This window comes from Phodopus roborovskii, unplaced genomic scaffold (assembly GCF_943737965.1).
Source record: "Phodopus roborovskii unplaced genomic scaffold, PHOROB, whole genome shotgun sequence".
Classification (NCBI taxonomy): Eukaryota; Metazoa; Chordata; class Mammalia; order Rodentia; family Cricetidae; genus Phodopus; species Phodopus roborovskii.
Genome location: NW_026126446.1, coordinates 1416553 through 1431442, shown reverse-complemented (window position 1 = coordinate 1431442; position 14890 = coordinate 1416553). Strand labels below are relative to the sequence as shown.

The window sequence follows — 14890 nt, the reverse complement described above, 5'->3', positions numbered from 1 at the left end:
AGTTATGTGTAAGTAATTGTGTCTGCATGTGGGGACGTGCATATGAATGCAGGTACCTGAGGAGGTCAAAGGCATCTGTTCCCCTGGAGCTACAGTTACAGATCGTTTTGAGCCTCCTTTCATGGATTTGGGGGACTCAGCTCCTCTAGAAGAGCAGCAAATGATCTTAACCATTATGTCTCCAGACCAAGGGGTGAATTTTAATTATTTGCATGTTTGTGTTTGTTTAATTGATATGTAGTACACATGTATAATCTAGGAGACTGGTTCCTGGGTTCTCCCTCCCCACCTATAAGAAAATCTGTGATGCTCAAGATCCTTTTGTAAAATGGCAGAGGGCTGTACTTGTACATCCTTCTATATACCTTAAGTCATCTCTAGGCTATTTGTACCATCTAATAGATGCAAATGCTCCATGAATGGTTACTAGATTATTTAAGGCATATAAGAAAAAAGGATATGTTTAAATCTACAGGCCTGGAATCCATGCACATGGAGGCTGACGGTGACACATAGTTTTTATATGTAAAATTTTGAAGTTTAACATTTTTAGTACATAGTCCAGTGGCTATTTTGCTTATTTTATATTTATTTATTGCATGTATGTGGGTGGTTTGCCTACATGTCTATCTGTGTACTACTTGTGTACTGTGTGCCAGAAGAGTCCAGAAGAGGGTGTAGGATCTCCTGGGACTGGAGTTACTGGTGGTTGTGAGCTGCCATGTGAGTGCTGGGAATTGAACTCAGGTCCTCTGTAAGAACAACCAGTGCTCTTAGCTGCAGTCCCAAGTCTCTCCAGTCCCAAGTCAGTGTCTTTAAATACATATACAGTACTAAGTACTCTTTATCACTATTCCCATTTGTTCCTGTAACCTCAAATAGAAATGACCCATTAAGTGGTAACCCTCCATCTCCCTACTCCTACTCCTCCATAACCTCTAATCTTCTGTCTCTGTGAATTTGCCTGTTCTAGATACCTCATGTAAGTGAAGTCATATGACATTCATCTTTTTGTGATTGACTTGCTTTATTAGCTCAGTACGCTCAAAGGTCATCCAAGGTTTTTCTTACCCATGACTTTTCGAAGTCCATGCTGTAGCCCTGTGCTATAATTCTGACCCCCTGTATGTAATTCTATACCAAGAAAAATACCCATAAGAAACAATACAAAATAAATTTACAGACAAAAATGGGAGAATCCATTGTCAGTAGGTTGTTACTATGGAAGGAAGTTCATTAGGTAGAAGGAGGTACATGGCCATGTCCTCTAGGAGACATAGAGCAAGTTCATAGATACACTATCCATAATGGTTTCAGACTGGGCACAACTTGAATAGCCATGACTACGAGAGTGAGTAAATAGATTGTTATATATTCATATAGAATGATGGTAACGGACAGTAGAGAACCAAGTACTGGTAAATTAAGTAACAAAGCTTAGTCTATGTTACATGAAAAAGCAGGACAAAAATCAAGATCTATAAGCCATTTATAGTTACTTAACTATAGTGAAATTGACCCATGACTGAGCCACAGTCATGGTTCTCTGGGGTAGAGAGAGATTATTGATAGGCAGGGGCAGAGGGATCTATTAGGATGTAGGAAACACTGGCTTTTTCTCAATCTAGCTGGTTGCCACATGGGCACATATACAAGTGAATGAATATTCACTGAGCTGTACACATATGATTTATGTGATTTTTCCCCCTCAAATTTAAAAGATTTTTGTTATTGGTGGTTGATTGGTTGGTTGGTGTTTTTTCTGTGTTTTTGAGACAGGGTTTCATTCTATAGCTCATATTGAACTCAAACTCATGGTAATCCTCCTGTCTCGGCCTCCCAAGTGCTGGGGTTACAGGCATGCACCACCAAATCTGGCTTGCATTTTCAGTAAAGCATCCAGTTACCATCTCTTAGTTAACCCTCCATGAATGGAAATATCAACAAAATAAGCTATTGTTAATTATGGTTAAAGAGTGAGGCCAGAGTGAAAAGAGGTTAAATGGGCAATGAGAAAATCTTATTTCACAGACTGAACAGTTTTGAGATTTATAGCTGCATGTGTAGCCTCATGTCTTACTGGAGATCCTGTGTTGCTGTTAACCTGTTTTCTTTTTCTGTCCATTGTGTTTGACTACAGTATAGGATTCTTCTTTACATCAGTCAGCAGCAGCCAGTGACTGTTGCCACAGTTCATCTGAACTTTGAGCTAATGGTAAGAGTCCCTCGTACTGGAATCACTAGCCCCTTTAGGTTTGTGGGAAAGATGGACCTGAACATTCCTGATAGAAAAAGATCCCGGCTCAGGCATGGACACCAGTAAGCAGCCTTTCAAAGGTCTCCTAGCGCCATTTGGGAATGTGGACTAACAGCGCGGGTAGGGAGGCTCCTGTTTGCCACCGAGTTCCCTGAATCCATCTTCCTCTGTGAGCTAAGACAGTCAGATTTACCCATGTGCTGCTTTGCTTGGACTATCCAAACTTTCTTTTTCTTTTCCCAGGTTCGGTCCAATAACTACAGCACCTTTTATGATGACCAGAGACAAAACTGGTCTATCATGTTTGAGTCAGAGAAGGCTGCTGTGGCGTTCAATAAACAGGTGAAGTCTTCTTACTCTTTCCTGTGCAAAGCCAGAGCACTTGTTTGGAGTCTTCTTTATTTAAGTTATGGCAAAACCATAACTGCTCTGTGTTATTAATGACAAGGTAAAGAACCCATGAAACTTGCTGTGTTTCAGGAAAAGAAGTTCTTACTGAAATTGCCTGAGGAAGTGTTTAAAGGGAAAAATGGGGAAATATGAGAGTATTTGATTAATACTTTTCTGCTGGGCAGGAGAGATGGTCCAGTGTTAAAACACTTGTTGCTATGCAAGTGTAAGGACCAGAGTTCACATCCCCAGGCCTCAAATAAGTGCTAGATGGGTATGGCAGAGATGGATTCCTGGGACAAACTGGCTGATTAGACTAACAGAATCAGGACTCTGGGTTCAGCCAGACACCCTGTCTCAGTAAATACAACAGTCAAGGGAGACACCTGATGTTAACCTTGAGCCTCCAGACATGTGCAGCTTCAGCCATGTGCCCACACATGTGAACACACGTATACATATACCACACATACACATATACATGCAAAAATCCCTACCTTTTTTTGCTACAGTTTTCTTAAAGGTACATGAGACCTATAAAAGTAGCATTTCAAAAGACTTAAAATTCTATGAACTCATTGCAGAAAAACATCTGAAAAAAAAATCATTTAAAGGCTAGTTGGTAATGTCATGTAAACATGAGAATTTGAGTTCGATTCCCAGAAATGGGTGATAAAGAGAAAGTGTACTTGTAACCCCAGAACTTTATCCTTTGGCCTCTACATGGCTGTACACATGCACATGTACCTGAACACACTTATGCACCCACACACAAGCATATAACACATGCACACATTCATAACTTTACTACCTAGAGTAACACATATTAACATATTATATTACTTTTATGTATATAAGTTAAGTATGTGTATTCCTTCAAGAGTCCTATATTTTCTGTATTTTATCTTTCTACCCCATGAAAAATTATTTAGAAGTTTGTGATATGGATATTGTCTGCTGTGGTTTGAATGTCCCTTTCCCTCAGAGGTCACATTATTGAAGTCTAATCACTAAGGTGATTATTGGGAGGTGATTATTAGATCATGAGGTCAGAGCCCCTGTTTACTTACTGTTATTTCCTAGGCTCATTGCTAAGCACTCTGTTTGCATTGGCCTGTCTGATTTTCATAGCTACTCTGTAAGATTGCAAAGCTCTTCTTCATTTTGCAAGTGGGGATGGGTAGAGATGTGGAGATTAAGTTATTTGCTGAAGGTCAGAGTTAAGAACTGGCAATACCTGGATCTGTACCCAGACATTCTGACTCCAATGTTGTCTTGTTAGGCACCTTGATTCCTGGCCAGATTACTGACTTTGGAATGGCTTACTTGCAACTTGTAATCTGTTTGTTAGTAGATGCAGCTTTTTGAAAAAGAATATTAGCAGTGATGGGTATGTATGAAGCTTAAACCAAGCTTATGGTGCTCTGATTTGGACCTTGCAGGTGTGTGTGGCCAAGTGCAATAGCAGTTCTTCCTTGGATACAGTACTGTGCCAGGACCTGGTTGCAGCAGAGGGTCCTGCTGTAGACACTGGAGATTCTTTGGAAGTAACCTATACGGGTTGGCTCCTTCAGAATCAGATGCTGGGCCAGGTAAGACAATGTGCTCTCCAAGTTCTTTCTATGTAAATGGCATGCGGCCTTTCATGTGCACATGGAAAGTGAACTGTGGCTATTGGTCAGTAGACACGTTTATGAAGGCTGAATCAGTCTCCACAACTGCTTTTGGGTCACATTCATGAAATGTTGCTGAGCAAATAGACTCAGTGCCCCCACATCTGATATCATATCTAGATGGATACATTTTCTCAAGGATAATTGATGTGCATGTCTTGTCCTCACTGTCAGTTTTAAATTTGAATACATCTTTAAGAAATAGACCTTATTTTTAGACCTTCTCACCATCTTTCTTTTCTTTTTGAGACAGGGGCTCACTACATAGCCTTGGCTAGCCTGGAACTTCCTGTGTAGACCAGGCTTGACTGGAGATCATAGAGATCTGCCTGCATCTGACTCTGCCCTTTCTCCAGAGTGCTGGGATTAAAATCAAATGCCACTGTGTCTGGCTACCATTTTTCTTTTAAGAGACACTATAAATATGTTGGAATTGTTGTGTTTTTAATACTGTGAAGTTTTCAAAAGCTTTGTGATATGACAGAAAGAGCTGTATGACTTAGAAAGTATGAATGTGTGGGCCTTGGTGGCACAGGATTTTAGTTCCAGCACGTGGAAGGCATGTGCAGACAGATCATAATGAGTTCAGGGCTTGCCAAGTCTACATAGTGAATTCATAACCAGCCAGGGCTACATAGTGAAAGCCTGTATCAAAAACCAACCAACTAACCAACCAACCAACCAACCAACCAACCAACCAACTAATCAAACAAAAAACAGCAGTGGAGAGGCGGATAGATTAATAAGGCTCAGTTGTATCCCAGTTTGACCTGGATCAAATTTGTTAAACCTTTGGTTTTCCCCTTTTGTGCATGGAGGTTAGTAATTCTCATCCTGCTTTCCTGGAAGGATTGTATCAGCACCAGAATATTACAGTTACTGGATATATGTTATAGATGAAAAAATACTCCCAGGGGTATTTGTGTGATAACCTCCCACCATGATGTAATCCCATCTTTTTAGTTTCTTCAGGAGCTATGTGCCTATTATACCTGTTTGGAAGTACTGACCCTGTTAATTGATTATCGTCATGTTGATTATTGTTTTTGAAACTGACTGACTTTCTTTATCAAATGGCAGGTTTTTGACTCTACTGCTAACAAAGATAAACCACTTCGCCTGAAATTAGGGTCAGGAAAAGTTGTCAAGGTAAAAGCCTGTTTTGGAATTTAGCTTATATGTTGTGGCATCCCTAGCCTGTCCTTATCTTCTAGAGTCTGGAAATAGTTGGTTGAAATGTAGGAAGGGAAAGGTGTTTTACATTGTCGATATTGGGAGGTGTTTACCTGTGAGGAGCTCTACTGAAGAGCAATGCATCTGTTTTCTTAGACCCTCCCTTTCTTTTTCCTTTGTGACTCTGAGGAAATTATTCCTTTGTTCCCATAGCCTAATGGAGAGGTGGCACTGTTTCTTCCAGCAGCTTCCATAGTGTTCAGTTCTCATCTGTTTGAGCACTGCTCTAGGTTAGAGTTGTGAATTTTGCTTATCAGTGAACATTTTAACATACATATGTTTGGTGTCATGGTGTTGGGCATGTTAGGGCATTGTGCTGGGTCTATTCATTTCATCCATGTGCAAAGTGTTTTTTTCACTGCTTTGCCTATGGCTGTTTCCCCCAAATTCTTTGGAGACTTTTTCTGTTAAATAGTTAAGGTATGCTCCTTGAAGTTAGACTGGTCTCATGTCCAACATAAGCATAACACCTACTGACTGTATGATCTTCAAGCTGGCTATTGGACTCCAAAAGGCTTTTCTCACTTAAGAAGTGAAGGCATTGCTAGCAATCATGGAATTAAACACAAATGTGGGATTATTACCCATAGTACCTGGAAAAATATGATTAATTAAAAAAAAAATAACCAAATAAATGTCTTGCCCATCTCCAGATATGCCAGCTTTCATTCTTTTGTTTTCATTTGTTTGCTTTGCGTGTGTCTATGTGTTGTATGTACGTGTATGTGTTTGTGAGCATGTAAGTGTTCTTTTTGTCTGATGGGCTTTCCCCACTCCTGGTTTCTATAGGGCTTAGAGGATGGACTACTGGGCATGAAGAAAGGAGGAAAACGGTTAATTATCATTCCTTCAGCCTGTGCTGCTGCCTCTGAAGGAGTAATAGGCTGGACCCAGCCAACAGACTCAATCCTGGTGTTTGAGGTAGAAGTTAGGCGGGTAAGTTGCATTGACCTGTGTGGTGCTTGTAAACTAGACTCTGAAGATATAAATTGCTTTTAAAAATAGAAATGACAGGGTAGGGAGAAGGTTGGTAAAGTCTTTACCTTCAGGCATGAGGTCTGAGTTCAGTTCCCAGGACCTACATAAACATGCTAGTACGGTGACACATGTTTGTAATGACCATCCACATTTATATATGTAGTTATATTTACATATATGTATATGCATACATACATAAAAGAATATATATGTTCATGCACTCATAGGAATTTCTGAAAGCTGTAGAAGAAATGATGAGTGGTTTTCACTGAGAATGGACTTGGAGTTCATCGTCTTGTTTTTTTTCAGTGTATAAAAATGTCGTCAGCCAGGTGTGGTGGTGCATATCTTTAATTCCAGCATTTGGGAGGCAGAAGCAGTCAACTCTTAGTGAGTTTGTGGCCAAACTGATCTACTAATGAGTTTCAGACCAGCCAGGGTGTCACAGTGAGAATCTGTCTTTGAATGCCTATAATTTCTATACTAAAATAGCAACACATTTTAGTTACTTTATAGTATCCCTTCTCCCAAATGATCTTGTTATTACTAGGTTGAAATTGTATGGTGCTGGTGACTATAAACTGTAAAATAAAATAATGGATATTACGGCCACCTCTATGTAGTAGCTATGCCTTCTCTCTGCTGGCCCAATCTAATCTTACAGTTACATGTCTGCAGTTGCCTTTTTTATTTTATTGAGAGGCAGAGGCAGGTGGATCTCTGTGAGTTTGAGGTCAGTGTGGTCTACATAGTGAGCATAGTGAGTTCATGACAGCCAGAGCTACATAGTGAGACTCTGTGTGTGTGTGAGAGAGAGAGAGAGAGAGAGAGAGAGGAGGAGGATGAAAGAGAAATTAGAAAAAGCATATGTGAGAGAGGAAACGACTGGAAAATGAAGGGGAATGGGATAGAGATGAGGGAGATGATAACAAGAGTATCTACTAAAATATACTTTGTTTGAAAATGTCTTGTCATATCTAATATTTTATATGCTGATTAAACAAAAGCCAAGAGGATCTTGAGTTTGAAAAAAGAAAAAGGAGGGCTGGAAAGATGGCTCAGTAGTTAAGAGCACTTACTGCTCTTGCAGAGGACCAGGGTTTAGTTCTCAGCACTCACATTAAGCAGCTCTAAACAGCCTAACTCTAATTCCAGAGGACCCAGTGCCCTCTGCTGGCCTCAGCAGGTAACTGAATGCAAGTACTGCACATAAAGTCATGTAGGCGCACTCATCTATGCATAATTTAAAAGTAAGAACTTAATCTTTAAAAAAGCAATTAGAGCTGGATATGCATATTAAATCAACAAAGCTGGTAATGATAACCCTTATCTGGCATGTCAAGGATATAGAGAAAGGTTTATACAGTGCTATGGCTTATGGACTAGTTTATATTTTATAAATGGAATTTAATGATTTACATAAAAGTTTAAAATATGAACACACTTATAAAAACATTTACTGTGTGTGTGTGTGTGTGTGTGTGTGTGTGTGTGTGTGTGTGCATTTGCTACAATGCATGTGTGAAGATCAGAGGACAACCTGTGGGTTCTGAGAATCAAATTCAGGTTGTCATGCTTGGTGGGTAGTGCTTTTTCCCACTTAGTATTATTCCTGGCCTAGGAGTACATCTTTTATCCAATAATTTAACTAATAGGAATTTGTACTCAGGAACCATGTAAGATTATATGCAAAGATCTAGACATAGACCTAGACATTAAAGCATTATTGGGGTAGAAACAATCATCTAATTAGTATGAAATAGATTTTTGTAATAGCATATATATGACTACTGTTCAAAAATCCTTTGGAGACTTGACTGTGTAGATTTTATCAGGAAGGAACATGACCTAGAAGTTAGGCATACTCTTCAGTAGCTGAAAACAATGAAGATAAATATTTAGTGACATGGAAATACATTAATGTATAAGCAAGTAAACAGAACAACTATGAAACTGTAGCCCCATTTGTAAAAGCACACATGTATTCATTCATACACACAGATGATGTAATGGTAGCTGAATTGTAACTAACCATTTCCTTTGTCTTCTGCATTCTTTTGATTTACCTCTACTGAATAGGCAATAACTTGTATGCTAAAGAATAAATAAAAGAGAGTATTGAAGGGTAAGCATGTACATTCTTTTCCACCCCAGGTGAAATTTGCTAGAGATTCTGGCTCTGATGGCCATAGTGTAAGCTCCCGGGACTCTGCAGCCCCCTCTCCTGTACCTGCTGCTGACAGCCTTTCAGGTGATCCTGTGGTGACACCACCTACATCACTGCCTCTCAAATCTGGGTAAGACATTAGGGCCATGGCAAGCTCTAGTATTCTTCAACATGGTTCCTGAGATAAAGATTAAAACTGCAGTCAATTTTAAGTAATTGGGAAAAAAGTAAACAGGAACAGGGAAAATGCTGCAGTAGATTCTTCTGAAAATGGATTAATAGTCTGTAAAAGTGCTAGTAAGATTATCTGCAAAACTCTAGAAGGAAGCTGAGCAAAGAGCATGAATACAGAATGAGGGCCCATGAGAAAGTGGCATGAATTTGAATAAAGGATTGTTCAGCTTTGGTGGCCCTCAAAGACTATACAAATGACAAGGAAGAGTTAAAATTCTGTTTTAGTTACTCAGTTGAGCATTTCAGAGACAACGTTTTAAAGCCAGCTTAGTTTGGGTTGGTGACTATAGGTTTTGTATTATCTCAGGATGTTTTATTTGATTTCAGGGAGCTGCCTCTTCGTTCCAAATCTAACTCTCTCAGTGAACAGCTTACTGTAAGTACAGTAAGTATGATTCTGTACCCCTAAGCCCTTGGTTGAGAGCCACTGACATAGGATGGAAATTATTAGTATATTCATTTTATCCTATTTGGAAATCAGTCAGTAGAAATTGCCTTGTGCTTTTACATCAGTAGTTCTGAATTAAAGGCATATGGCCCTGAGAAAATGACCTAACTTTTCAGATCCTCAGTTTCTCATTGATGCAGTGGGAATAATTTTCAGCCCCCATTTACAGTTCTTGTGAGGATTAAAGATGCTCCTAAGGCCTTGAGTGCAGAACCTGTGTTGTTATTTTTAATGAGCAGAAGCTGTAGTATTACTAGGAGAGTGGTGTGAGGTTGGGAGGGAACCCTGCAGTAAAGTGCATTCCCATCTTAGAGATGCCATTTATTCCAGCAGGGATGGATTAGTGGTTAACCCTTGACTTTCTCTGTTGCTTATTCTGTGTGACCTTGAAGAACTCATCTCTAAACAGGTTTATTTCTTCATATGTAACTTGACATAAGGAAGTAAACAATTACTGACTTTTCAGCATTATATCTGATATAAGTGCTTAATAAGCATTGTTCACATTATAACTGGCACTAATATAATTTTATGTTATGTGTATTTTATCTCAAAAAGAACAAAATTCTGCAACTGCCACCACCACAAAAAAAGTGTGTGTGTGTGTGTGTGTGTGTGTGTGTGTGTGATTGGACAGCACTCGTTTACCTGAAAGAGTAGACATCTTGTGCTTTAATTCTCTCAGAGGAATTGAGGCTTCTTCATCCACTGATTGACTTTGAGCTGGTCACTGATGTGCTGTTTCCCCAATGGTCAGAGGAGAGGACCAACTGCTATTTCAGTAAAATTTGGATTTGAATGCCTTTAGGGGGGATGAAAAGGTAGTTTTCTGCTGCCCTGCTTGGTCCATGCAGACTCTTAGCATCCTGCAGGGGACCAGATGGTAGACAAAGAGCTTCAAGTTGAAGCTAGGCTTTTCCCTGCCACTGGGGACAGTAGATGATGGATAAAGCGAGGTCCTTCCTCCAGCCCTGTGCACATTCAGCCATAACAGGACATACTCCACAAGTAATTAGTCTGATGGAGAAAAAACTGTCTAAACCAAGAGTGCATTAGCACTCTTATTTTACAGTGGGGACACGTGGTTTTAAAGAGATGATGCATATGAAAGCAGTCCATTCAAGATCAATAGGGGCTTATTTTTACTGTTGTTATTAACCATATGCTTCTATGCATGACATCTTTAATTCTTACTTTCTTTTGGGGAACTATAGGGATTGCGTTCAAGCTGATGTTCCCAGACAGACATCTTTCTTGTCATCATTTCAATTCTTTATTTATATCACATTTGCATTGTATTTGATATCATAAATAATTCTTGCTTTCTGTAAGAATGGCTTCAAATAGGGAGTAGTAGAGCTAAAGGTCTCGACACAAGGCAAAGAAGTAGACCTGTTTGAAACCTCAGTCACAGTGGTGTTTGTGCTTTCTTTTTAGAGTCCTGATACTGTCAAGGCCAAGCTGATCTCTCGGATGGCTAAAATGGGTCAGCCCATGCTGCCCATCCTCCCACCACAGCTGGATTCCAATGACTCAGAAATGGAAGTATGTTCCTGTAACTGTACTAAAATGCATAGTACAAGTGCTGCCATCTTCTGTTTCTTTGGCTGAAATAAGTTCCTTCCCTGCTTCTAGTCCAGAGTCACTGTGACAGCAGTGTGGGTACATGTCTTTCTACCGTGATTAGGCCTTCCGCAAATGGAGGTAAATCCTGCACATCAGACACAAGAACTAGACCATTTAGAGAGGTTTGGTTAGTGTTCGTGTGCCAGGATCTGGAATCTGTATTGCTTAGAATCTTCAGCTGCTTGTCTGGAATTATTAAATCAGCTTCATGTTGAGAAAAAAGGATCAATCTTTGGACAAGATGCACAGCCGACAGCAGTCTCTCTATTCTATGTCTTAAAAGTTTCTTTTACTCTTAAATTTTTTTTTATGCATATGGGTGCTTTGCCTGCATGCATGTCTGCATGTCTACAGGTGTTCAATTCTACTTCCCTTTCTTTCCTTTTGAGACTGAGCTTCACCATGTTGCCTAGACTCTTAACTTCCTGGGTTCAAGTGACTTACTACCTCTGCCTCCAGTGTATAGGACCATAGGCACATGCCACTGCTTCTGGCTTCCATCCATGTTTGTTGATTGAATGTTTGGCTTAGTTTGGGGAATACTGATCTTCTCACCAATGATACCTATTGTTTAAATGCCAAAATGTTACATTTATGATTTTATATATGATGCTTTTTCCTGTGTTTTAAAAATGTTATTTAGAAGTTCAAGAATTTTGTTGGAATCATATCTACTAATCCCCCTTGTTTTTTGCTCTTGACAGTGTGCTTAGAAAGCATCCCCAGGGCTGGGGAGATAGTTCAGTGGGTAAAGTTCGTGCTATGCAGACCTAAGTAGTTCTCTAGCACCCTCTTAAAAGCCAGGTGCAATGGCTCATGCCTGTAATCCCAGCTCTGAGGAGAGGTGCTAACAGAGGGAGCCCTGGGCCTGAGAGTCAGTCAGTCGAGTCAGTCAGCGAGCTCTAGGTTTGGTGAGAGACCCTGACTCAGAATTATGATCATGCAAAATATCCAGGGTTGACCTCTGACCTCCATATCCACACAAGTGCACAGATGTGCATATGCCCTCCTATATGCACGCATGAACATATATAAACACATACATACAAGAGAAAGCACCCCCATCTTTAGATTTTAGAAATATGGCATATCAGAAATATAATTATATTTTCTAATATCTAAATTTGGAATCTACAAGATATAAAGTAACTTAAGCCTTTTTTCAATGGTTAGTTTGTTTCTGATAAAATAACCCTTTCTCAAATGAACTGAAATAAATGATAGATTGATTTTTGAAACTGTTTTTCATTTGGTGTAAAATGAAAAGATATATAATGTGCTCTGAAGTAGATTTTTTTATAGTATTGTTTTGTTTTCTGGGAAGTTCTAACATTTTAAATGGAACTTGTTGTTTTCCTGGTTTCTAGAAATGAAATTTGAATAATATAATTCATTTAAAGTTACTTTTTATATATAATTAATTAAAATGTAAACATATTAAAACTAAGTTACTTTATTGAATAATCATTAAAAATTATAAAGAAAGAATATGTGTAATAGTAAGGGTATTTTCTTTATATATTGCTTTATAAACTAACTTTTAAACTTAATGTTATGTCATAAATGCCTGTGTTAATGTCAGTAATATACATAAAGTATTGGCAATTCAGTGGCCTTCTATTTATCATAATTCTCTTTACTATGCTGGTAGACATTTGAGTTGACTTAGAAATTGGTAATAATCTAAGAGTGGGCTGATTTTCCCAGAAGAGAATATTGGGGGCTAGGAGAGCTCTAAAGTATAAGGATGACCAAGAAGTGATAGTCTTGAATCATGCATAGCACATGAATTATAGTCACATGAATTGTGTGTCATGACTTCCTGTCCTTGCATGAAATGGGAAGATGGGCAGCTTTACTTAGAGTTACAGCTTTGCTTTTATGATTTTTTAAAAAATAAAGAAAGAATGAGAGCAAACAGCTGGATGTGGTGATACACACCCTTAATCTCAGCAGTTGGAAGGCAGAGACAGGAATATCTCTGAGTTTGAGACCAATTTGGTCCACATATCAAGTCCCTGGACAGCCATGGCTGCAAAACAAAACAAAACCCAAAACAACAACAAAAGAATTTGGGCAAACATTCTAGACTGCCAGCATCAAAGCCAGCATGTCAGTGAGGTACAGAGAATCCCATTCTGTCCAGTTTTCTGTCTGTTCTGAGCTTTGGGAAATGATCTTGCAGAAGAATGAGGCTGGGTTGTTGCTGGCTTTCCTTGTAGGAGGCCCTTCTTGTGGGAACAGGTTAGACCAGTCAGGTAGCTGATGGTGCATTCTATAGATCTGTCGGTTCATAGGCTTGAAATAATGAAACACTGACAGCTTAGAACATCTGCAGAAATGAACGGTATTTAATTATTTGATACGATTTATAGGAAGAAAGGCTCTTCTTCCTCTCTTGCATAATTGAATGCTTTGTACAACTCATATCCTTTACTATTGGCTTTCTGCCTGCCTTTCCTTCCTCTTTCTTGCTTGGAAATCCTGTATTGTGAGCAGAGTTAGAGACAGGCAGCCTCAGTCTTCATCCAAAGGCCCACACATAGAGACCAACCCTTGTGCCTCTTTCAGGATGCTACTGCTCTACGAGGAGCTGGGCCATCCCTGGTGACACCATCCATCCAGCCTTCCCTTCAGCCAGCCCATCCAGTGTTACCACAGATGGCCTCACAGGGTAAGAAAGAAACCTCTCTAAGGCTTAGACTTTGAATTGGATCCAAGTTTTCTTCAGTGTTCCTTAGATTATTAGCTTGCATTGTTAGTGCTAGGGCCTGGATTAGGGACTAACACTTGTCAGTTTGTCCTAGTAAGACACTTTCTGACTGGGATGGAGTCAGTCTGTTTGTTGTGATTTCTGCTGTGTTGCATTGTCCTCTTTGGAAATCTGTGCTCAGCTGTTGAGGCATCTCCTCTGTGTCAGCAGATGGAATCTGAGTCAGATACAGAAGAAACACTGTTTCAGTCAGTTTCAGGGATGCCAGTGGAGCTGCTTTGGGAGATTAAGTTGTGAAAGTGGTCCAGTTTAAAGCATGGGAATGTCAGGTGCTAGTGCAGACTTATGAGTGTGGAGGAAAGTTCCTGGAAAGCGCCCCACCTGACACCTAATCTTCTGCCAAGCTGACTAATTTACTAGAGGCCAGTGGTTGTGGAGAGGCAGGGATTCAGCAGGTCCAGAAACAAGCTGTAATTTATTTATTTATTCTATATGTCTTTTACATTATGTATCTTGAATCTCATTCATTTCCCCGTCCCTTTGCATCCACCCTCTGCCCTTACACAGTCCCTAAATAAAACAAACTTTAAAAGAAAACAAAAAAAAATATTAAAAGGGAAAAAGTTAAAAATCTCTCATGGAAGCTACAGTGTGACACCATGAATCACACCATGAACTCCTTTGTCCACATATCTTTACTTGCAAGTTCATTACAAAGAGTCATTGTCTGGTTCGAGGCCTCTGGTTTTCTACTACCCTATTGATGCTGGGCCCTCACTAGGACTCCTAGATATACTGTTGTTGCCCTGTTTTGTGGAGATCCTGAAGCTTTGGGTCTGCAGGTTAGGCCCCTTTACATGATCACAGATGGGGTAGATTATGGGATGAACCAAGTCATAACCTTGGGTCTGGGCCTGGGCAACTGTAGGGTGGATCTGCCAGATGTGAAATGGGGAGAGCTCTCCTATGCTGCCTCCAGCCCATACTTAATAGCCATTTATTGCCCTTCTGTGTATATGACCTAACATCTCTGTCACTATTAGGTAAATCCTTTGGAATGTAACCTCCATCAACCAAAAGCTAAGAATGTGTCAGATAGCATCTGAGACCTGAAACTGAGATCTCATGCCATTCCTGAACAAACCTCTCTGATGTTTCCACCACTATTTAA

The 14890-nt window shown here is 39.7% G+C and overlaps 1 protein-coding gene across 4 annotated transcripts in view; it reads left to right on the top strand.

Annotated features, from left to right (window-relative positions):
* Positions 1 to 14890, top strand: part of Fkbp15 (FKBP prolyl isomerase family member 15) — a 59065-nt gene that overhangs the window by 15614 nt on the left and 28561 nt on the right. For 2 of the 4 annotated variants that reach the window (XM_051187907.1, XM_051187906.1), the window contains exons 5-13: positions 2141 to 2215; positions 2501 to 2599; positions 4090 to 4239; positions 5401 to 5469; positions 6343 to 6489; positions 8686 to 8828; positions 9260 to 9317; positions 10818 to 10925; positions 13578 to 13680. In XM_051187907.1, the coding sequence (XP_051043864.1) occupies positions 2141 to 2215; positions 2501 to 2599; positions 4090 to 4239; positions 5401 to 5469; positions 6343 to 6489; positions 8686 to 8828; positions 9260 to 9317; positions 10818 to 10925; positions 13578 to 13680 (952 nt within the window). The remainder of the gene's footprint in view (positions 1 to 2140; positions 2216 to 2500; positions 2600 to 4089; positions 4240 to 5400; positions 5470 to 6342; positions 6490 to 8685; positions 8829 to 9259; positions 9318 to 10817; positions 10926 to 13577; positions 13681 to 14890) is intronic. The other 2 variants (XM_051187909.1, XM_051187908.1) reach the window with 1 other exon arrangement.